The sequence below is a fragment of the Phascolarctos cinereus genome, unplaced genomic scaffold, assembly GCF_003287225.1.
Source record: "Phascolarctos cinereus isolate Bilbo 61053 unplaced genomic scaffold, phaCin_HiC Scaffold_2;HRSCAF=192, whole genome shotgun sequence".
In the NCBI taxonomy this organism is placed as follows: domain Eukaryota; kingdom Metazoa; phylum Chordata; class Mammalia; order Diprotodontia; family Phascolarctidae; genus Phascolarctos; species Phascolarctos cinereus.
Window position 1 is genome coordinate 383,745,914 of NW_027555625.1, and position 25,698 is coordinate 383,771,611.

General features: G+C 41.8%; 1 protein-coding gene across 1 annotated transcript in view; it reads left to right on the forward strand.

The window, feature by feature from the left end:
- The window catches only part of ADAMTS2 (ADAM metallopeptidase with thrombospondin type 1 motif 2), a 445,202-nt gene that overhangs the window by 307,617 nt on the left and 111,887 nt on the right, over window positions 1-25,698 (forward strand). Inside the window, 1 exon segment of the mRNA XM_020964237.2 lies at window positions 17,766-17,849. Coding sequence (XP_020819896.1) covers window positions 17,766-17,849 — 84 coding nt within the window.

Consider the following 25,698-nt stretch of genomic DNA (forward strand, 5'->3'; position numbering starts at 1 on the left):
GTGTTATGAATTGCTGTGTCCAAATCCCGCCCCCCCCAAAAAAAAACTCCACAAAAACAAAAACTACCTGACTATCAGCCATCTAGTAATGAGTCTCTCTGTTCATACTTAGCTCATCTCATGTTCCAGTGATAAACATTCAGGCCATCACTGTCTTGTCCTAAGACTTTCTGACATAGTAGGACCAACCTGTCAGTACTTGGATATCAGGCACTCTTCTACCTTAGCCTTCATAAACTCAGGGTCACATCTATGACAACTGCTCCACAGGAAGCCCAGAAACCTTGTGGAGGGGACAGTGCCTCTTCTTAGCTGCTTTATGGGGAGGCATGGTGGAAAGTGTTTGTAATGCTTTGAGATTCTTCAGGAATTTGAGTTATTCAACGTATTCCTCCCCTAGTAACCATTAATAAATTAAGATCATGGACCAGGGGCAGCCCTGCTTAGAATCATAGACCATCAAAGCTGGGAAGGCTTTTAGAAGACTGTCTGGCCCAAAACCCTTCATATACAAAAGGGGAAAAGTGAAGTCTAAAGAGAAAAAAACCTTCCTATACATTATACAACCGAATCTCCTCAACAGCCTTTTCACATTAGCTCTGACCTCAAAGCCACCTGGCATGGAATGGTTAAAAAGAGCATTACTTTATGACATTTCATTGGGAAGGAATGTATAAGCTAGGGCATAACAAATAAGATTTTTGAGGGGGTTTTTTGGGGAAAAAAACTATTTCTTAAAAAGTTGCTTTCAAGCCATGGTGAGTCATACAAAGTAGATTTTGGCAGAAGATAATCTATGGATAGCACATGTTTACACTTAAAATGCTGGAGTTTACTGACTTGGAATAACCAGAGTGGGCAGCTAAGTGGCATAGTGGATAGAACCCTGGGCCTGGAATCAGGAAGTTCCTGAGTTCAAATCTGACCTTAGACACTTACTAGCTGTGTGACCGTGGGCAAGTCACTTAACCCTGTTTGCCTCAGTTTCCTCATCTGTAATATGATAAGCTAAAGAAGGAAATGTCAAACCACTCCAGTATCTTTGCAAAGAAAACCCTAAACGGAGTCATGAAGAGTCAGACACAGCTGAAAAATGACTGGACGACACCAAAGTAACCAGAGTGAGAGTAGGCTGAGAAAGCTTCATAGCATAGGTCAGCCTAGACCCAAGACTCCCATGAATATTGTTCCTGTTCTTTGTGAGTGAAGCCTTGACCACCTCAATAGAAAACCTTAACTCATATTCTTTAGGTCCACACTTCTTAGTTGAAGTTAAAAGAACTGACAAGTAAAAAAAAAAAAAGACACCAAGCCAGGCCCCCTCACTCTACAACATGGACCCGTGATACAACTCCAGGGGAAGATCTGGTCAAAGAAACTATATTCAAATGATAACCCTTGTGAAGCCCCACTTACAATCAGAGACAGTTTGGAAAAATGACTTAGGATAATGCCTCTCAACCAGCATCTTCTCTGTCATAATGTCAGTCTTGGGATTGGTTTCCATTTAGAGCATAAACAGTAAATTCTTCTTCCCTATGGTTCACACTCAGACTGAGTGAAAGACAAAAAGGACCTGAATAGTTGGTTAAGCTGTGAAAGTTTGATGTCCAAGTGGTTTTTTTAAGCTTAGCTTTGTATGTAGCAACATACTCTGTCTATAAAGACACATCGGTATTGGGTCAGCTGATGCAAACCTAGCAAGAGTGCTTAGGTCATGGGCAGAGATAAGTTTTGCAGCTAATACTAAGTTGTAACCTTGACATTTTGACTCCACAATCTATAACCTCCTCATCTTCTGTAGGTCTGTGAGAAGGGAGGTTGGAGAGGACATGATGGAGAAGAAAGGGCTGGGAAAGAATTCTGAGAGATTTCATTGTTTAGGTAGATAATGAGTCCCCTCCCATCTCCCAAATGCAGGATAGCTACTGAATGTTCCCAAAGAAAGAATGAAATCATAGACCTTGGGGAAAGAGGAAGAGAACAAGGACTGGGAGAGGAATATGGGAGGGAGAAGAATAAGACTCCTGAATTGTTGTCTGTTGCTAAGACTTCACAGAGGAATTAGATAGGTCAGTAATTATTTAGCATTTTGAAGAATATCCTAAAAAGGAAATTTGTGTTCCTTTAATGGAGACAGTGAAGTGAGTTTAAGGCAGGGTAATGAGGAAAGGGTACTTGGCTGACCCAGTGAACCCTTTACTCCGACACAGAGACAGACACTTCCAAATGGAAGCTGGGAAGGGACGGGGATGGAATACAACCAGAGATGTCTTCAGGGAGCTTGGATACTATGGGCTTCTGACCATAATAAGAAGTGTCCATGATGGCCTAGTGCCCCAGGATCAGTGCTTCAGGGTCAGGGACTCTTCTGGATGAGAGCTGTTCAGCTGTTTTATAGAGAGGAGGGGAGATTTCACCCAGGAAGCTCTGACTGGTTTTTCATCTCCTCCAAAATATGTAAGTGTTCACAAAAAATGAAAACATAGTCATTAGAAAAGATGAGGAGAGACAGGGCTGGGTGAGCAGCAGGAAGAAGAATAAGACTCTTGAGTGCCAATGTCTGTTGCTAAGACTAGGCATTACAAGCAATGGCAACATTGATCAAGTAGGACTCTAGAAGTGTCTGGCTTGGAATGTTCCACTTGTACAAGAGTCCACAGAAGGGAGAGAGTAGGCATGACAAGGAAATATACAGCTTGGTGGACAGAGAAAGATTCAGTCCAAAATACCCTGAGGTTTTCCTAGACTACTCAAGCTGGCCTGGAAATCTTGGACTTCAGTCCCTCCAGTTCAGGATTCAACACTGGCTCTTGCCTATTTCTAACCAACAGTATGGCACAGGCAACTCTCCTGTGATTTATCCTATTCCTCAGACCCTTGGCTTATCAGATGTCAAAATATGTGTCCACATAGACTAGATATTTTATCCTGGTATTCAAAACAAGTCTACTGTAGTGAAATTTTTTTTAAAAATCCAATGGATTTGAAGTCAGAAGACCTGGGTTAAAATCCCAGTTCTGAGAAGCTTCTTACTCGGACTATTACAAGAACTTCCTAATAGGTCTTTCCACCTCAGTCTTTTCCCTCTGTAATTCACCTTTCACACAGAATCTGAATCCATGACCTCTGACTCCAAATGCAGCAACCATGCTGCTGTTCAATTCTGCCTTCCAAATTGTAGTATTGGTTTGAATATAAGCCACATACATTTTTCACCTTCAAAGGAGAAAAATACATAAGTCTATACTGAAAGAAAAAAATCCTACACATGCAAAAAATCTGATTCTGTGACATACCCAGCTGGCTCAATGTGTAAAGAAAGTCACTGCGGGAACTGTTGGCATGATAGCTTTAGTGTCTCTCCAGAAAGCCATCTAGCATCACACACAAGTGAAATGTGCTTTAAAGGGTGCTATGATAGCTCCCTTCTGAATCTATGAAGCACTGATCTGAGAGCCTGTGCATCTGGTACAGATTAAATGCCAAGCCCTTCTGTATCCTGAGGTTGGGAATCATGGTGCTGAGGGTGGCATAAAGTTAGGCAGCCTGATTTCTAAAGTTATGGTTCCCATAGTAACAACTGGTATTTTACAACCTACAATTTAGGACAAACTAAGTTCAGGATGGAATGATACCTTCTCAATTGGGGCAGCCAGGTAGTTCAGTGACTAGATTGCTGGGCCTGGAGTCTTCCTGACTCCATCATCCTGAGTTCAAATCTGGCTTCAGATTCTTCCTAGCTATGTGACTCTTGGCAAGTCACTTAACCCTGTTTGCCTCAGTTTCCTCATCTGTCAAATGAGCTGGAGAAGGAAATGGCAAGCCACTCTGGTGTCTTTGCCAAGAAAAACCCAAGTAGGGTCACAGATAGTCAGATGTAACTGAAAATGACTGAACAGCGAGACCAGCAACGTTAAACTCAATGTCATTAGGAAAGATGTTTGTATGTTTTCCAGCTGTACAGTTACAGTGACCACCCATTCATTGGTTCATTCAACAAAAAAATATTAAGTGCATCTCTTATACAATCTAACAAAAAGTTCAAGACAGAAACACAAATAACCCCAACCCACGGTGGACTGTGAGAAAGGAGGGAGAGATGTCACGAGGCCAGAGCATCAAGGGAGGGCCCTGGAGGAGGTGAGAGCTAGGCTGGATTTTGAAGGACAGTTAGGATTGTGTCTGCTGGAGAGGGCATGGGAGGCCAGCTAGATGTAGGAGATGATGGGAGAGCCATGACATAGATGCCATGACAGCACAGGGAGTGGTCCAGCCTAGCTGAAGCAAAAGATGTACGGGGGAGCCATGAGACATCTTGTGAAGACTTGTCCTCGTGTTCTCCATCAGGACCTTAATATCATAGCAAAATCCCCTTATCTCATTCACTCATCCCACTGTCTCCAGCCCAAAACCCCTGACTGAAGAAACATCAACTTTGCCTGGACTCAGAATTTGTGGCTACTGCTGATGGTGGCCTACTCAGTTGGAGGCTGGGCTGATTGGCAGTGCTGTCAGCTAAGAGAGAATATAGGCCCCAGAATGGAAATAGGTTATCCCCCAATGCTCAGGTCAAGGAAGAAAAGGCAGGATGCTGGCTGCATCCTGGGAGCAGAACATCCCTGGAAGGTATGCCTTTTGTTGCCCAGAAACTACAAAAATATTCTATTAACGTTTATTTGGTTGCAACTTTTTTCTCCATTTAATTAAATTTAAATGAGGAAGTCATTGATTATTCGTAACTTTGTGCATACATCTACCATGTATAGTCTAATAGGGTGAATACAGAAATGATGCGTAGCAGAATGGATAGAGTGTTGGACTCTGAATCAGGAAGACTTGGATTCAGATCTTGCTTTTGACATTTACTAGCTATGTGACCATGGGCAAATCACTTAACCTCTGTTTGCCTCAATTTTCTTATTTGGAAAATGGAGACAATAATAGTACCTACCTCTCAGAGTTGTTGTGAGGATCAAATAAGATTTGTTTGTAAAGTGCTCAGTACAATGCCTAGCATTTAGTAGACACTACAGAATTATTAGTTGCTGCTGCTGTTCTTGTTATCATATATTATTTGTCCTCATCTCTGTAAGACTGTAAGTTACATATAAACCAATAAAATCTTAGGTCCTTAGTTGAATGACAGGGCATAATGAGATGGACCTGTCAGAAAAATGTGGAAAGTGTTATGGAAGTTGAGAAAAGGGGGAGATCACATCAAGTTGTGGGATTGGGTCTCTTCTAATGGTGTGGCCCAGTGAAATGAGGTCTTGATTTCATATCAGGGGTCCCTGGTTCAGGTCCTGGCTCCATGACTTACTACTTATGCGGCCATAAACAAGTTATTTAACTTTCCATAGCCTTGCTTTCTCCTCTTTAAAATGAGGAGGCTTGAAGTAGACCAGCTGTAAGGTCCCTTATAGCTCTAAATCTGTGATTATCCCCATTGAAGTCTTCCTCCGTATTTTGATTCCCAGCCCCCCTCCAACCACATACATATTCCCATCCCACACTCCAGCTACAAGTGATCTGTTCACACTTGAACTTCCCACACCAGTTTGCTTATACCTCTTCTCCAAACTTAAGATTCTAGATTCAGAGCTGGAAAGTACCTTAGAGATCAGCAAGTCCAGTCTCTTCATTTTGGAAGATGAGGAAACTGAGAGACCGAATTTCCCCACAGTCATGCAGAGAGTACGTGGAAGACCCCGGGTCCTCTGATTCTGAATCTAACACTCTTTCTATTACATTATATTGTTATCTATATGTATTTACTTTCTCTTCCCTTCCAGATTATAAGGTTCTTAGCAGAGAGGGAGAGCATTTTATAAATCTTAAAATACTATGGGAGTATGTTATTATTTTTGTTTCATCTCTAGCACCCAGCACAGTACATGAGTGTTCATTGAATTTAATTAAGTTGAACTAATTAAATAGGACCATGGAATTCAGAGCTGGAAGGGACCTGAAAGGTCTAATCCTTTCATTTTATAGATGAGGAAACTGAGGCTCAGAAAGATGGAGTGACTTGTCCTAGGTCACATAGGTTAATTGACTTACCCATTGTCACACAGGTAAGGTCACAGGAGCATGGAAATGAAAGCTAGAAAGAATCCTAGAGATCACCTAGTAGAGTGCCCCAATTTGGAAAATGAAGAAACTGAGGCTTCAGTACAATAAGTCCCACAAAGCTAAACCATGACTTTGGATTGATTTGAAGCTGTCATTCTTCTTCCACTTAAGTCCCCAGGGTTTTCTAAGAGTCCTTTTAAATATTGAATCCTTCCTGTCACTGGCTTCTTATCCTATTATTAAAAAAAAAAGAATCAGACAGAGAGAGAGAAGGATGGATGGGCTTAGTGTGCAGCATGGCATTTGTTCAAGAAGTTTCAAAACTATTTAATTAGAAAAACCCCAGAATGCTATTTCTTGTTTCAGGAAGACAGTTGAAATATATTTCTGTCTCTTTCCAGTTGCCAAGTGGAGCGTAAACTCTGTTCAAAATATTAGCCAACAGTTTTTAAAAAAAAAAATGTTTGTGCCTTTGTGTTCATAAGGGGAATGTTTATTAATCTGTCAGTGATGTGCACATTCACGGTCCGCTTTGATGCTCTTTTGTCAGCACATGGGTATCAAGTTCAAATTTGGCATAAACAGCAAAGAATAACCTGCATTATTCTGCTTCTGTTGAAATGAGTGGGTTTGCTCATGGAAAGTGCTGAAAAGCCCTCAGAACCAAGGTCCAGTCTCTTTGTATCTGTCATCCCCTTAAACGCTCAGCTCTATGTGTACTTACAAGCTTTGTATTTCCTAAGATCACAGAGTTGGAAATACCTCCAAGGATGAGGAGCTCACTGCCAAACTAGTCAGCCCATTGTCCATTTGGGGACAGCTCTAATTGATAGGACATTGGAAAAGCTTTCTTCTATGTACTGAGCTGAAATCTACCTCACCATAATTTCCAACCATTTCTTCTGGCCCATTTGGGTCAAGCAGAATAATTTGGATTCCTCTTACACATGACAGCCCCTTGCATATTTGAAGATAACTTTTATGTCCTCCAACTTATACCTTGAAATCTTCAGACTAATCGTTCTTCATTCCTTGAGCAGATCCTCATGTGACTTTATTCTTATCCTCCTTCTCTAGACCACTCAGTCCATTCCAGTTGGTCACTGGATATCAACTGGTGATTAACATCGATCCACATCAGCACCTTTTGGGCACGGCCATTCAGTTAACTCTGAATCTGCCTAAATATATTATCATCCAGCCTATGCATCTCCACCTGGTCCCCAAGAGTATTATTACAGACTCTATCAAATGCCTTTATTAAATCCAGGTTTGTTATTTCTACAACATTCCATACTCCTCCAGTCTCATAAACCTGTCAAAAAAAAAAAAGGAAATCATGGTCTGGCATGACTTCATCTTAGTGAAGTCAGTGCTGGCTTATAGTGATCTTTGTTTATCTTTCTAAGTGCTTATAAACTATCCAGTTAATAGTCTCTTCTAATTTTTCCCCAGAATCAATATCCAGTTCACTGACCTATCTTTTATAGGACTGACCTCCTTCCCCTTTTGAAAATCAGGAAACAATTACCTATTTCCAGCTCTGTGTTCCCTCTCCCATTCTCTACAATTCCTCAGAGATCATAGAGAATGATTTAACAATCATATCCATAATTTTTTTTTTGGCGGGGGGATTTGAGGTGTAATATCCCTGGGCCAGAAAAACTTGAATTTATTCAGAGCAGCTAGGTGTGCTCCCTTAGGTTAGGTGCCCTTACCGATTTTTATTCCAACTCCTTCTTTGTTCTACCCTTTCTAATCTGAAACTATTCTCTTTCACAGAGACGGAAGCCAAGCAGTTCCCTGTCATCTCTCCATATGGCATCATTGCGCCAAGCAGTGGGCCCATTCCTTCTTTGTTTCCCCTCTCTGGCACTGACATAGTTTCCAAACCTTTTTTGTTCGCCTTCACAATTTTACAAGACCGCACCCACCCGACTTCATCTCTATCATGTCTCCGTGTTACCTCTAGACCAGTGTTGTGATCCGTAACAAAGATTAGTCAGAAACAGGTCCAGAGATCAGATCCACAATACTGTTCTTGTTCAGTCATTTCAGTCATATCTGACTGTTGGTGACCCCATTTGGGATTTTCTTGGTGCCATTTCCTTCTCCAAATTATTTTACAGATGAGGAAACTGAGGCAAACAGAGTTAAATGATTTGCCCAGGGTCACACAGCTAGTATGTGAGGCCAGATTTGAACTCTTGAAGATGTATCTTCCTGACTCCAGGGCTAGAGTTCCACCCACTGGGCCACCTAGCTGTCCACAGTAGTAGTAACCCTTTTTATTGCATCTTTTGGGAAGACAAAACTATCAGTAAGGCAGCAGGTGTTCTGTTAATTAAAATGCCCATCATTTCTGTATATCTTGTATCTATGCCAGTCTGATGATCTGTATTGAGATTTCATTTCCTCAGTCTGACTGAGCAAGAGGCGAGTCCTCCAGGCACCCTGTTTCTTCTGTCTTTTATCCTCACAGTCTTCAGGGTGCTTCATTCAACGGATCAGAAATCATAGTTCCCTTCTGATTTGAATGCCCTCATATTTATGTAACTAGTTCCTACAACACTGAATAGAATCCTTACACACACCACTCTGGGCAGGTTATCTCATTGTTTGATAAGCGTCAGTGACTGTACCACTGAATATTGAAAAAAAAAAAAGCCAATCTCCTTCCAAGGCCAATCAAGGCCCTCCATGATCAGGATTTAGAACTAAGAGGGTACTCAGAGGTCATCTGATTCAACTCTCAGTTTGCACATGAGGAATCTGAGGTTGAGAGAATTTAAAAGACCTGCACAGTTAACATAGGTAATACGTAGCAGAACCATAAACTGAACCCAGGACCTTGTACTCCAGATCTAGTATTCTTTCTGCTACTCTTCTCTGGCTGGCTCCAAAGTTGTTCTGTCATTTTCAGTCATGTCCTACTCTTCGTGATCCCATTTGGAGTTTTCTTAGCAAAAGTACTGGACTGGTTTGCCATTTCCTTCTCCAGCTCATTTGACAGATGAGAAAACTGAGGCAAACAGGGTTAAGTGACTTGTCCAGGATCACACATCTGAGGCCAGATTTGAACTCACGAAGATTAGTCTTCCTGATTCCAGGCCTGGCACTCTATCCACTGTGCCCACCTAGTGTTGATTGTCCCCCATATACAGATCTCATGGTTTCTTGTCTCTGTGTCTTTGCTGGTATTTTTCCATACCCCTGAACTGCTATCTCCTCATTCCCACTTTTGTAAGAAAAAGGATAACCTCTGTCTTTGAGGGTGACATATGGGTTGAATTATTTTGATTTTTTTTCATAACCTGGCCCCTTTCTACCTTTCCAAGCTGCCTGTACCTTACTGCCCTGCACTTAGTCTACAGTTAGCCGGCTATACTAGCCTCCCTGTAATTTCTCAAACATGGTACTCCGTCTTCCGGATCCATGTTTTTGTACTGCCTGTCCCCCATGCCTAGGATTCTCTGCTCCCTTCACCTCTACCTCTTAGTTTCCCAAGACTCAGCTCAAATCCCATCTTTTAGAGGAGGTTTTCCCCGGTCCTCCTTTCTTCCCGAAACACACCTCCACTACCGCACTGCTAGTGCCTTCCCTCAGATATTACCTTCCACTTACAGTGTTTCTGTCTTGTATGCACATAGTTATTTTACCTATTGTCTCCTGTATTAGAATGTAAGCTCTTTGAGGGCAGGGACTGTTTTTTGCCTTTCTTTGTGTCCCTTGCATTAAGCATAGTGCCTGGCACAAAGTCAGTGCTTAATAAATGCTTACGAACTGATTGGCTGATTTTTGAAGCAAAGAGGAATATTCTTATTAAGCCCCTTCATATTTCCTTGTAAGCAGACGTTAGACCAGATTTGTAATTTCATTGGTTCATGGAATTCCTGTTGAAGAAACTTCCTTGCCTAGAGTCACACAATAAATATTGAAAAAAGAACTTGAACCTTGGTCTCTAACTTCAAGGCCTATTGTCTCTCCACCAGTTCAAAGTGCCTCTCCTAGCTAGGTGATTAAGTAATGAATATGGGTAGAACACTTAACAAACTTATCATTCCATCTGGAGTCTTCCTAATAGGCTGGATAAGACTGGATTTGGATGAACAGTCAGCTTGTCAAAGCCCGAAGTCAGCATAGTAGAAGAGGGGAGAGAGGTGAGGATTCTGAGAGTGAAGATTCTCTTCTTCTCTCGGAGCAGGCAGTATGTGGCTGCACCAGCCTAGACAGATTTGCCAGATGCCAGGAGAAATCTAGGGAACTCTAGCTAAAGCTTAGGTTAGAAAGCGTGGGTACAACTGTCTGGGACTGGGTAGATGTCTTACATCCATATTTCTAATTACTGTGCCCTGGCATATTATTGCCAAATTTGTATATTCCCTTTTCCCTTGTAAATAAGCCCTAAGGATATATTCTAGTGCTCAGAAATATGTAGAAATTAGGACTGGAAAGGGGAAATGACAGGTGGTGCTAGAAATGGGCATCAGGACAAAATTGCAGGAGCTAGAAAAGGCTGCAGATAATGAGGATTTGCCTGCAAGTTTAGAAATTGACCGAAGCGCAAAAGGTTACACAAATAAAGCAGTTTTGTTACTTACTAAATCACATGCACATTATACGTATATGCATGTGTGTGTGTGCATGTGCAGTGGGGGGGGACTGGCCAATGAGAAGCCAGTCCTCATACAAGCTCAGTTGCATCTCAGAAGGCTCGTCTAACCTTTTGCAGCTCATGAGGTATATAACCTGGTCTATTCCATCTCTGATTCTCCTTGACCTAAACTAAGGAAACAATAAACCCATGGGGACAGAAGCAGTGGCCACATTGTGTCCAGGTGGGAGAGAGGGCCAGGGCCTCTCTTTCATCTAGGTGACCGCAGTAGCTCTTGCCTCAAATGTTACCTGGTGAAAGATATTTCATCTCTTTGGACCTCTTATATGCACACTCCGCAGCCAACAGAAAGGCTTCTCATCGTCATCTCAGCAAACGCAGAAACAATCAGAGAATACTTGTGTATGCTAATATAAGGAAAAGAGAATAGGCTCCTCTCTCTTGTATTTCTGGAAATAAGCTCACCAGACCTCCCCATGGATTGGCAGCAGGTACTTAATTGTGTGTGTCTGAAGGACCGGGCTCTCATTGTCCAGTCTCCCCATTAGATACATGTGTGACCTTAGGCGAGTCATGGAGCCTCTCTCTTGACCTCAGTTTCCTCATCTATAAAATAAAGAGGTTAGACTAGGTAACGTCTAAATTGTCTTTCAGTTCTGGATCTGTGATCATAACCTTATAGTGGTAAGAAACCTTGGAGTTCATCTGTTTCAACTTCATTGACAGGTGAGGAATCTAAAAATCAGGGGGGTTAAGTGACTCACCCAAGGTTATATAGTCAGTGACAGAACTGGAATTTGAACCTGAATTTCCTGACTCCAAGTGATCTTTCTATCACTTCATGCAATGCAGCGGATAGAGCATGGGGCCTGGAATCAGAAAGACCTGAGTTACGTGTGACCTCAGATGCTTGCTAACTGTATGACCCTGAGCAAGTCACTTTACCTCTATTTGTCTTAGTTTCCTCACCTAAAAAATGGGGATAGCCCCGCCTCCCCTGGTTGCGAGGATCAAATGAGATAATATTTGTAAAGTGCTTAGCACAGTGCCTGGCACAGAGTAATTACTTAATACATGCTTGTTCCCTCTTCTCTTCCACTGTATACATCAAGCCCTTACCAACTCTTGCCAGAATTCCTGGCCTCCCAAGGGGTCTTTCTTCCTCCTTGTTCCCGGCTTCATTGGACCCTTTAAGAATCTTCCTTCTGGGGCAGCTAGGTGGCACAGTGGATGGAGCACCGGCCCTGAAGTCAGGAGGACCTGAGTTCAAATATGGCCTCAGACCAAACGATACTTACCAGCTATGTGACCCTGGGCAAGTCACTTAACCCCAATTGCCTTAAAAAAAAAAGAATCTTCCTTCTGAGGAGTTCTGATCCTGCTCCTCCCCTGCCTTAAAGCCTTCAGGGACCCCCACTGGCCTAGAGGATAAAGCTTGTGCTTCTTAACTTGATGTTCAAAACTTTCCATGTCTATGGAAAGCTAGCCTTTCCACCCCGTATCTGTTGTTATGACCCTTGAATGCACCCTGTGCTCCAGCCAAACTGGATTCCCTCTTCCATGAACATGCCTTGCAGTTTCTTGTCTTTATGATATAACCCATGCTGTGTCCCTTGCTTTCCATTCTCCTTCCTGAAACGATTTCTGTTGACGTCTTATCCATCCTTCAAGGCCCAACACAAATATCACTTTCTCTAGGAAGTCTACTGATTCTCCAAACCAGTTATGATTTCTCCTCTCACTGAACTTCTCAATACATCTGCTGTGTCCCTTTTTGTTTACTTAACATAGTCTGTCTGCTATCATAGAGTTATTTATGGATATCTCTTATCTCCCCCATTAGACTAAGCTCTGATTGCAGGGACCATTTCTTATTCATCTTTTATTCACATCTAAGTGATTGTTGAATGGATGAATAAATGAAAAGAATGTGAAGGGTAAAGATGTAGCATATGCATTAGAGAAGAATAAATACTAAATCCATTAATTAGCTCCCTACTTACAATGCTGTTGTTACTTCTAGCTATTTGTTTGCACCAACTTCTATTTTGATTATTATATGGATTGTTGTTGTCGTCTACTTGTGTCCAGTTCTTCATGACCCCAAAGACCATTGCACACCAGCACCGTCCGTGGGGTTTTCTTGGCAAAGATACTGAAGTAACCACTCCATTTCCTTCTCTAGCTCATTTTACAGATGAGGAAACTGAGGCAAACAGGGTTAGGTGACTTGTCCAGAGTCACACAGCTAGTAAGTGGAGAAGGCCAGATTTGAACTCAGGAAGATGAGTCTTCCTGACTCCAGGCCCAGCGCTGTCTCCACTGCACCACCTAGCTGCCCAGTCTTTAGCAGTCCCAGCTCTGCCTACCTCATAGGGCTGTTGGAGGGGCAAATGGGGATGATTGGGAAAGTGCTTTGTAAACCTCAAAACAATAGATACGTCAGTTATTATTGTTCTGCTCTGATCACTTTTCAGCTATAACGTGAATGTACTCTCCTTGCATACCCTCCCTATGGAACACCAGCTCTGGGTCAATTCTTAGAAAAGTCTGTATATGATAGCAAAGTCCCTTTGTCTTCTCTCTAAAAGTGGATTTTTTTCCTACTTGCTCAATATGTCACATGGTTGGTCCTGCATTCTTACCAAGGTCCCTCATAATCAAAGTAAAGTCCATCTCTCCCAAGGAAACAGTCAGCTGAAGGAGGCACCATAGAAGACAACCACCCAACAGACCAGCTCATGACTTTTCAATGCTTCCTGATAGGAATAAGAAAAGAATCACAGATCATTTTTTAAAGAGGTTCTCTTTTTTTCCCAGGAGAGGCAGCATGCTGTAATAAATTAATGTAACAAATGCATATATGAGGTAACATCTAGTTTCAAATACTTTCTCTGACAGTTACTGCCCTGTGACTCTGGGCAAGTCACTTAACCTCTAAATGCTCTAGGCTACTCTCTAAGCCTATAAGTTATAGAAAAGGTGCCAACCCACACTGATAGAGAGTTTCCTCAGTGGGAGCTCCCTCTTTACATCAGTGAAATCACAAGTCCAGTCCCTATCCCTATTTACTTTTTTCAAATGACCTTGACAGACACCAAAAATATGAACATTTCAATATACAAAGAACAGAAAAGGCTGATTACATATATGAAACTATGAACTTCGATTACATAGTTTTTAAGTGTATATTAAATTTAACATGATAGTAACAACATTTCCCTGCTTATTTGTGTGCCCTTCTGAACTTCTTTCTGTTCCTTCGTGAAATATTTCATTGATATTCTTTTCTTCTTTTGCATTATTACCACTGCCCACCAACTCTCATTCCCTACTCCTCTCCTCCATAGTTAGAAACCCTCACTTGTAACACGTAAGTATAGTGAAGCAAACCAGATCACCTAATGACCGCGTATGAAAGTGTGTGGCCTATTTTACTCCCTTAGACTACACCTTCTCTGCCAAGAAGTAAGAGGATGCTTTCTCTCCAATCTTCTGAAGTCATGATTGCTCATTATAGTTCTTTCAAAGTTCTTTTCCTTTGCATCATTATGTATTCACACACACACACACACACACACACACACACACACACACGTGTGTGTGTGTTCTGCATCTGTTCATTTTGCTCTGCACCAGTTCATACAAGTGTTCCCAGGGTTCTATAAGTTAGTCCCTTCTATCATTCATTATGGCACAATAATATTCTCTTATATGCATATACCATAATTTGTTCAGCCATTCACCAATTGATAGCCACTAATTTTGTTTCCATTCCTTTGCTTTTTGGTATTCTATTTTGTCCTGTGTTTTTTTTTTTCAAAAATTCTACCCAGCTTTTCCGAAAGGGATACTTTTTTTTTATTAAAGATCCATTTTTTTTTCCTTTTAGTAATATACTTAACTTAGCAGGGTTTATCCCTTAGTTGTAAGTAGTTTTCTTTTACCTTGTGGTATGTCTTCTTCCAAGATTTCCTCTCTTTCATCATAGTTGCAGCATAGTTTTATGTGATCTTGACTGTTTCTTGGTGTCTATGGGTGTTGTGTTGTGTTGTGTTGTTGTAGGGTTTTTTGTTTAACCTAAAAGCTCCTGATTTTGGCTATGATATTCCTGGATATTTTCAATTTAAAGTTTCTTTCAGGAGGTGATTGTTAGATTCTTTCTATTTTCACTTTACCTTCTGATTTTACTAAGCAGTTTTTATATTCTATATTTACAAATTATATTTATTAGTTTAAATTTACATATTTGTAATTTGTGTCTAAATTATACATATGATTTATATTTAATATTCTAATAGGCAGTTTTATAACTGTCTTAAAATAAGGTACCCACGTATTTTATTGGGTCATGGGTTTCGTGGAGTCTGATGATCTTTAAATTGTCTCTTTGTGGTAGGAATGTTGCCTGTTTTTTGTAGGTTGGGCTGATTTTCCTTTAAAGGAAGGTATTCTCAAGGTCGTCCCTGGTTTGGCTTCCTTGCTGCCTGAGACATAAAAGGCCCTGCCTCCCCTTTTATGGGGAGTTTGTGTTGAAGGTTTTAGTGGAATTCCAATTGCCTTTCACAGACGCCTTTCTGATCTAGTGTGGCGGTTGCTATGGGAAGTGTGGAGGTGAAAGAGCATAGCATTTTATCTGAATTGTATAGTTTTAAATCTTAAGTAAAGTTGCTTTTATTGCATTTTTATGGTACATGAGTATTTCACTGCATTCTAATTCTGAGCATGAATCACTGGACTGACCTGAGTTAGGCCTAGGCCAGAATACTCTCTCTGACCTGTTTTCCAAGTAGACTGTTTTTGACTTCATATGTTCTTCTGATTTTTCAGTCTTTTGATTTTGTTCCAATATTTCTTATTTTGTGGAGTCTTTGAATTATGTGTGTTCCATTCTGCTTTTCAGGGAGCCCACTGCTCTATTCATTATAAACATTCTACCTTCTGTTATAATAAGGCAGCTAGATGGTGCAGTGGATAGAATGCTGGGCCTGGAATCAGGAAGTTCTGAGTCTAAATGTGGCCTCAGATACTTAATAGTTGTGTGACTCTGGGCATGTCACTTTCCCTCTATTTACTTCAGTTTCCTCCCTCAACTTGGAAATAATAATAGCCCCTACTTCACAGGGTTGTTATGAGGATCTAATGAGATAATATTTGTAAAGCACTTAACATAGTGCCTAGCATGTAGTAGACATTATGAATACTTATTCCCTTCCCTCTTTACCTTATGTTCTAAGCTATTTATTCTCCTTCAATTTTTTTTCCTAAAGAGCTTGATTTCAATTTTTAAATTTCTGGTTTCATTTCTTCCATAAATTTATGGAGTCCTCACAGCCAAGCCATTCCTCTCCCTTCCCTCACCACCCCACTCCACCCAACCCGTTAGAGCTTCTATTTGTATTTACTTTAGAGTGAATCTCTTTTCCTGTATTTGTGTCTTGGGCTTCTCTTAACCCATAATAATTCTTCACCATATTCAGAGTTTTCTTCTATTTACTCATAGCACCAATTTTAGTTTCTAGAGTGGGACTTTGTACGAAGACCAAGTTCTGAGCTCTTCCACACTCTTGGATGGGGTAGGCAGGACATACTTAGTCTTGTCCCTTGTTTAATCTGAATGCCGCAACTGCCGTATTTCTGTGGTTTTGGATGGGGTGGCTGGTTTGTGATGCCCCTTCCTGCTCTCTTCCATAGCCCTGGCCTGAGATAGGGATTTAGGTCCAGAGCCGAACTCAGCCTCTGTAATCTGCTGCACTCACTGGCTTCTGACTCCATCTCCTTGTTCTGGCTTCCTCCCCATCTCCTTTCCATCCCTTGTGAAGTCCCATATTAGAAGCTGACTCTGTACTCTGTTATTTCCAGCTTGATAGGTCAAAACTGACTGTTGGACATTGAGCTATCTTAAGGATTTCTGAAGGGTCCCACAGTGTGGGCTGCCTATGCATTGCCCATCTCCAACTTCTTGGGCAGTGAACCACCAAGGCTCCAGTAGTCTTCTAATTGTGTGCTTACAACTTATCATAGGAAAGGTCCCAGTTTACCTTCCTTAGTTCCCTGTCCCAGGTAGCAAAAATAAGACAGTAAGCAGAAAAGTGACATAACTATGTTACAAGTAACAAAAGAATTTCACTGATTTAATGTAAAGGATCAAGGGGATGGTTAGTGCTTCAGTCTCTGATGTAGGTTGATTCATTGGACTTCGTTCATACTCTATAGTTGCATGACCATGGATAAGTCACTTAACCCATCTGAGCCTCAGTTTCCTCATCTGTAAAAAATAAAACTTGTATTACCTCCTTTCCAGGATTAATGTGAAGATTATAGGAGGTAATATGTGTAAAGTACTTTGTAAAACAAAGAGTAAGGGCATCTAAGTGGCACAGTGGATAGAGTGCTGGGCCTGGAATCAAGGAAGACTCATCTTCTTGAGTTCAAATCCGACCTCAGACACTTACTAGCTATGTGACCCTGGGCAAGTCATTTAACTCTGTTTGCCTCAGTTCTTCCTCTGTAAAATGAACTGGAGAAGGAAATGGCAAACTACTCCCATATCTTTGCCAAGAAAACCCCAAACAAGGTTACAAAGAGTCAAAAATAACTGAAACAACTGAACAACAACGAAGCAACACTATTCTTCAAGTATGAGCTGCTATCATTATTACTGCTGTTACTGTTTTTAACTGAATTATTTAGAGAAAAGTACTGATAAAGTACCCTTTACAGGTTCCGTACCTGACCAGCACTTCTCCATTGCATTCTCTGGGCCGATATCACGTCCTCTCTTCCCAATGGCTATCAAACCCTTGCCTTCAGGGATTAGGTCAGATATATAGCTGACTTGATATATCCTAACTTAATCTCCAGCTACGCAGGAAACACTCCCATTGTGCGTGCTGCCCGAGAGTCAGGAGTTCATAACCAGGCGTTCAGAATGTTTATTCTGGTTATAGAAAAAAACACATGTCTTTGGGATGATCAGGCTTCTGTCTCTAGGCCCTAATGTGGAGATCATCATTCTGGCAGTATGAACATGACCTCAATGGGCTCAGCCTGAAATATTTCCACTCTTTTCCAGGTTAACGAAATCTATCACGATGAGTCATTGGGAGCCCACATCAATGTCGTTCTGGTGCGGATAATCCTGTTGAGTTATGGAAAGGTAAGCAATGGGGATTTTAAATCACTGATCAGAGGCCCAGCAAAAGGGGCAAAGATAGAGGTCTGTGATTCATTCTGTTCATTGGGGACAGGAAAATTAATGTGTCCCTGATTGCCTCCTGTGACCATTGTGAGAGATGAGAACCCTGTGCCTGATAAGGACCTCACTGAGCTCAAAATCTAAACCAGACTGGACAATTTACTGGGCAGCTTCTCTAATTCTGTTTCCAAGTTCTTCCTTTTCTTGATAGCAACCATAAGTAGTCATCACTTCCACCTCCAGACTTAGCTAATGTCTTCAGCTTATGTTCTTTTAGAAAAAGGCAATGACCTTGATCTTAATGTTGGTAGAGTAACTTGAACAAGGCCATTGAAATACCCAAATGGATCTATGGTCTTATCACTTTGGGTGTTCCTTGCAATGATACAGATGGCGACCCCTCCCTGCTTATCCTTCTTCTGCAACTCTTGTCCACATCCTCCCCAAAGGGAGTCTATCCAATGTGCTGGGGCCCTTCCTTGATTTCTCCTGAGTATGGCTCTAGCAGCAGACTGAGTTTGCTTTTGAGCATTAACCTAGCTAAGTATGGAGAAGCTTATCCACTATGTAGGTTATCCACTTGGTAATTCATTCATTGACCAAGCTCACCAAGCCTATAATAAATAACAAGTTTTAAAAGCCAGATCCTGACTGTAAATCTATTGGTCTTTCCATTATACCGCACTGCCTCTAAGAAGTTCCCATTCAGAGAGTTTTCCTATAAATGTTCAAATGATTAGGATATGCCCTTACTTTTCAGCTTCTCCTTAAGTTGTTTCCCTTTGCTGAGGTGTGAGAACACAGCTTGAGTGTTCAAATGGGTTTTAGACGAGCTCTCTTTGAAGTGGTCAGAATAGTACTTGTACTCTTCCATTGATGTCCCACTCCCAGGCTGCCTTATGGCCTATATGCTCAAAAGCCATGCCAGGAGAGCCCAATCCCTGACAGGATGGAAAGGCCTCCACCGCAGGTATCTGTTACCAAAGACTGGGACAATTGAGTTGAAGAACAATCACCATATGTTTTGTAATCAGATGATAAAGGTTTGGGGCCAGAGCAGCACACCCAGACTGTTAAGGTGGGGAAGGGTTGTGATCTGGAACCTGGGAACACTTGTATTATGTAGAATGAAGTAAGTAGAGTCAAGAGAACAGTTTATACAATAAATACATTGTGTAGACCAACAACTTTGAAAGACTTAACACTGATCAGTCTAGTAACCAGAGGACCTGTGATGATGTATGCTCCCCACCCCTTAATAGAGAGATGATGGACTCTAGGTGCAAAATGAAGCATACAGTTTTTGACAAGGCCAATATGTAAATTTGTTTTGCATGACTATTCATACTTGTTATAAGATTTTGTTTTTAATTTTTCACGGGGGGAAGGGGAAGGGGAAAGATATTTGTCTATTGAAAAAAACCCCAAAAACTCCTACACCAGTGAAACATGAGTCCTTGAAGTATTTGAAGTTGTCAAGCAAAACAGGAGAGTTAAGTTTTATATGAATTGACCCTTGGGAAAGAGCAGTACAGGCAGGAGGGGCTCCATTGATGAATGATGAGTCAGCCTTGCTTTGTACATATTCATGTAGCTTTTAAGTGCTTAATGAAGGTGACCAGTGATGATGGGGGTTCAGCTTTCATATCACATATTTGGGATGTGCTCATAACAGTTCCTCAGACTGTCCTAAAAAGCCTCAGAAGGAACAGACACGTTTCTGCGAAGAGGTGAACAAAGATTCCTCACTTAATTATTTGCTATTGTAAGAAAATGGGTCTCCTGGAAAATTGAGGATTTGTGTTTTAAGGGCTGGAACTTCAGGGGTTACTGGAGTATAACCCCAGTACCCCCATTAGAACCCTCCCCCCCCACCACACATATATGGTAAAGGCATCTAAGGTATGTGATGTCAAAGCTTGCCAGAGGTAGGTGACTTTAATTCCCCCTACTTTGCAGAACTACTCTTCCTTCTGCCTCCTTGTCCTTGGCTCGTTCCTTCTCTTTTGTCTGTTTCTTGTGTTCTCAGTCCCTAGAGCAGCCTTTAATCTGTGCTGCTTTCTCTACTTCTTTCCCATTCTTATCAGTCCCTTTCTCTCTTCCTTCCTCTGATCTCCAGTTCTTTTGATCCATTCTTCCTCTTTTTCTTTCTTAGGCTTAGATTCTTTTCTATCCTTCCTCTTCTTTCTTAGTCTTTCTTTATCTGCTTTTCTCTTTTAATTTCCCCTTTCTGCCCCTTTTCTTTCCTTTCTCTTTAATCTCTTTTCTTCTGATCCTCCAATTCTGTCCTACTTTCTTAATCCCTTTATCTTCCTCTCTCTTGATTTTCTCCTTTTGTTTTTTTTCTTCTTAAACTCCTGTTCTTTTGACCTCCATCTTCTTTGTCTTAATCCTCCATTACCTTCTACCATTTCTACTCTTCTATTCTTCCCTAGACAGCTAGGTGGTACTTTGTAGGTAGCGCTTTGGGGCCTGGAGTCAGGAAGACTTAAATTCAAATCCAGCCTCACACACTTTCTAGCTATGGGACCCTGGGCACAGCTCTATGACCTGAGGTGCCTCAGTTTGCTCAGCTATAAAGTGGGGGAAATAACACATACCTTTCAGAGTCGTTAGGAGGATCAAATGAGATATTTGGAAAGCACTTAGCACAGTGCCTGGCACATACTAAGTTGCTTAATATATCCCACCTCCTCCAACTCTTTTCTTTTAATTTTCATGCATGGCATGCCTTTAGTAGCATCCTCAGTGGTGTGAAGGGTGCTGAGCCCTTTTCAGGACTGCTTATCCACCTTTGGTGTCTACCTGGCACTCAGCTCTCCACTTTGGCTCCAAAAAGCAGCCACACCCTGATAAACTGTCTCATCAAATGGACTTAAACTGAGTTGAGGGTAACTGATGGACCCCAGACCTGTTGGTGAGTTAGGGGGTGTCTCCTCCAAGCATATGAAGACTGCCTCTGGTGGAATGGGCATTTGAGAATGATTTGTTCCAGTAGCTGAGAAAGCATCTGAAGTGGGTACGATGGAACACTTAGAGTTTGGTCAAACATCAAAAACACCAAGATCACCCACTGCATCCTGGGCCATCACTGGTTGTCTTGACTTTTGTCCTGCTGCTGGACTTTGATGACTCTGGAGGAGAGAGTGAGGCTGATGACTTTGTGCAGCTCTGCCTCACTTAAATCTGATTCACTAGAGAGTCAAGACATCACCCCATGATGTCATTGGTCCTCTACAAAAACAAAGGACAAATAAGAACAACTCAGTATTCGGTGGTAGGGCTGTCAAGGGGGGCTGAGTCCTCTGCCTCTTGAAGACCTGATCTCCGAGATAGGTGGCTCAATACTGGTGATGCCACACCATACTGGCCTGAGATAGCACTGTTCTTCCAAAGACCCCAACCCTGGGATCTGATACTGCCCTCACAATGACCTCTGAAATGAAGACAAGACACGTGAAGCTGGTAAAAGCTCATTACAGCCAGGAACAATGACTTGACCAAGGCCTTTTGGAGCCCAAGTCTCTTAATGCCCAACCCAGTTGGTCTTCAGCCTGTGCCACAGTGGGTAGAGTGCCAGGCCTGGAGTCAGGAAGATTCATCTTCATGAGTTCAAAACTGGCCCTAGATACTAGCTGTGTGACCCTGGACAAGTCACTTAACCCTGTTTGCCTCAGTTTCCTCATCTGTAAAATGAGCTGGAGAAGGAAGTGGCAAACCACCCCAGTATCTTTGCCAAGAAAACCCCAAATGGGGTTGTGAAGAGTCAGACACAATTGAAACAACTCAACAACGACAACAACAACAGTGACAACAATTCATGGAGCTTCAGAGTCAGCGTCACAGATCATAGATTTAGAACCGGAAAGGACCATAGAGGTTACTGAGTCCAACCTCCTCATTTTAAAGATGGGGAAACTGAGCCTCAGAGAAGTGAAGTGATGTCTCAAGGTTTCAAAGCCAATAAGACAGAGCCGGGATTTGATCTCTGGTCCTCTGACCTCAGATCCAGCGACAGGATCTACCGGATCCACTTCAACTGGACCAGCCTAGCTTAGGAGGTTTCTTCAAGTGAGGCACCTGAAGCGGAAAGGGTTAATGTGAAGTAAGAGGATCTGGATTCAAAATCTACCCCTGTTACTTATTATTTGTGTTACTTGCAGGTGAACCACAAAACCATTGTAGCCTTTACTTCCTCATCTAAAATGAAGGAATTGGATTAGGCAACTTCTGAAGTCCCTTCTAGCTCAGAGCCCAATCAATTATGAATTGAGAGGGAAGTAATGTGGTCAGGGTGGCCTCGTTAAGTTCGTAGTGGTCCCATTCTACACTGGGGCTGGGATGCGGGGGCATCAGATATAGCACAAAAGTGCCGAAAGTTGAAAACCAGAAGACGTGACATTCCCAAGGTTAGGATAACTCCAAGCGAGTGACAACAACAAGGACATCATTTAAAGGGAATGACAAGGAAGTGAGGACAAGGACTAACAAACACATGGGCAGTGTTATTTGTTGGTGCCCACCAACTGTTAGCGAGTGCCCTAGGCGTGTGACCTGGACCATGAGGGTGGAGGATTTCTAGGAGGACCCAGACAAAGCTGCACGGGATGAGGTGTGGATGAGCTTCAACGTGTACTGCTGGAAGGAAGATGCACAATGAGGAGATCAGGGATCACTGAAGTTTCTACATAATAGTGGCACATTTCTGTAGCACTTTAAATGTTTTCCTAAAGCACTTTCCTTCTAACAACCCCATGAAGTGGGTAGGTTAATTATTCTAAAATGTGGATAAACCTCTAGTATAGTATAAGGCATAGATGTATGTATAAATATGTATATAGGGTGGCTAGGTGGCGCGGTGGATAGAGTATCAGGCCTGGAGTCAGGAAAACTCATCTTCATGAGTTCAAATCTGGCCTCAGACATTTCCTAGCTGTGTGACCCTGAGCAAGCTATGTAACCCTGTGTACTTTAGTTTCCTCATCTGTAAAATGAGCTGGAGAAAGAAATGGTAAATCACTCCAGTATCTTTGCCAAGAAAACCCCAAATGGGGACACAAAGAGTTAGACATGACTGAAAACAACTAAACAAGAGTATGTATAATTTTGTGTGTGTGTGTGTGTGTGTGTGTGTGTGTGTAACTGTCTATTTCTCTATGTCTATGACTGTGTCTATGTTTATATCTTTGGATGACTGTGGTCAAAACACTTCTATGAATCTCGATTTTCCCATCTGTAAAATGGAATTAATAACACTTGTACTGCCTATCTTATAAAGCTGCGGTGACATTCCAATGAGATAATATATGTGATGCACTTTATATACTTTAAAGGGATTATTATTGTTATTGTACTCTTCATTTTATAGATGAGAAAGTTGGATTGTATCTATGTGTGTATATATGTATATATGTGTGTGTGTGTATACATGTATACTTTCATTTATATACATATATACTTTCATATATACACATATAAATACATGTATACTTTCATATATACTATACATGTACACTTTCATATATATTTATATGAAAGTTATAGAATTAAAGTTTTGTTTTCTCTTGTCTCTTTATCAGAAAAGACTTTAACAATGATTTAGTATAAAGTCTTCATTTTACAAAGGAGGAAGATGAGACCCCTTGCGAGTAGTGAAGGGATTTGCCAAAGGCCACCCAAATAACTAGTTGCAGGTCTGGGTGGGGCTAGAACCTTCAGACCCAAAGGAGACATGGTGCTGCAGTGGAAGGGACGGAGCACTGGCCTTGGAGTCAGAAAGCCCAAGGCTCAATCCTTGGTTTTGCCACGTACTATCTGCATGACCCTGAGCAAGTAGCTTCACTTCCTGGAAGTTCACAGGATCATCACTTTAGAGGGACCTCAGGAGCCATTTTACAGATGAGAAAACAAAAGCCCAGGAACATTGACTTGCCCAAGATCACCCAGCTAGTAAGTGGCAATCAGGATTTGAACCCAAGTCCTCTGAAACTGGATCCAGCACCCTTTCCACTGTTCCATGCCTCATCAGTCAAAGGAGGGGTTTGAAGGAGATGATGTCTGAGGACCTACGGTCCTATGACTGCCAGCCCAGTTCTTTTCCCACGATACCTCTGTCTCTTAGTGTAATCATGACTGAATCGAATCATGAGTTTGAGCTCAAGCTCTAGCCTAACATTAAGAAGCATGATACATATTTTACTCTGTGCAGTAAAGGCCTTAAACTCCATTAGCAGGCTCATAATAACCCACTCTGGGAGATAATTGGGAGTGTACGTATGAGTGATGAACTGTTTTCCTTCCAGCTTGTGACATGGCTCTAAGCTATTGCAAATTTTTTCCTAAAACAACATTTCACTCCTAAAAAAAAAAAAAGATTCTTTTATGCAATATGTCATCAGCCAGCAAGGACAGCATAGGCGATATTGGAGGTTGCGTAGCAACTGGCTTCTCAATGGATTATTTGGGGAAGGAGCCACAGCCAGTGAACCGTACTAGTCTTAAATATTTCTAGGACAAGAAAAAGGAAAACAAATATCAGTCAGAAGTTTGGGATAATTGGAGAATGCCACAAAATGCCAGGCGAAGGAACCTTGCCTTAGCTTCATATCTCAAAATACCAGGTCAAAGCAAATTATTGAAAATCATTTTAATGAAATTGTTGGTGTCCTAGCTGGGAATATACTTCCAGCCTGAGAAATTCACGTTCTCTAAGGCATGTCTCTAAGGCATGAGAGCAGCGGTGACCCAGGGGGCTCATCTATAGAAAAGAGACAAGGACTAGAATTCTAATGACCATTGCTCGGTTGGAGAAATAGTCGAAGGCCAAGTGAGGTAGCATGCTAAAAAGCAGAAAGGGCCCTTGGTGGTAGCTATAGACCTGACTTCTAGCCCTTGCTGTGCTGTAATAAACGGTATATGACCTTGGTCAAGTCACTTCCCTTCTCGTGGCCTCAGTTTCCTCCTCTGTAAAATGACCAGGTTGGACTGGGTGATCCCTGAGGTCCTTTACAGCTCTAACATTCTTTGACTTTCCAGTATTCTTAAACCTTCCTCCATGTATTCTTTGATCCTATGTCACTGATTTCTTTGCTTTCCCTCTCAGATGAAACTCTGTCTCTGGACTCCAGGCATTTTCATTGGCTGTCCGCCATGCCTGGAATGTTCCCCCTCTTCATCTCTGCCTCTTGGCTTCCTTCAAGTCCCACCTAAAGTCCCACCTTTTACAGGAAGCCTTTCATGATACTCCTTAATCTTAGTGTCGTCTTTCTGTTGACCCTTTCCAGTTTTATCACGTATATACGATCTAGTTTGTACAGTTGTTTTCCTGTTGTCTCCCCCCATTAGACTGTGAGTTTCTTGAAGGCAGAGACTGTCTTCTGCCTTTCTTTGTATCTCCGGTGCTTAGCACGGTGCCTGACACATAGTAGGTGCTTAATAAATGCTAATTGACTGACTATGGGATTGTCTTTGGGAAGTAGTGACTTTCGTTGCTTCCTGTGTCTTCTGTCTTTGGCTCTGTTGTGCTTACTGCCCTCTCTGCTTCTGTCTTCTTCTGGTTGTGCCCTATCTTCAGCTTGCAATGCCTCATATCAGGGCTTCTTTGCAAGCAATGCAAGTAAAGAAGCAATGATCCATCTCTAACATGATGTGAAACTCAAAAGTCTTCCCATGGGCTCCAAACAGTCATTTGATTTGTAATTTTTCAGTTACAACCTTCAAAATGGTGAATATCGCCATGTACAAATGCATTGACGAACCAAATTCCTTACAGCCATCTTTTTCAAACAGATCTTTGTTGTCGTTGTTAGTT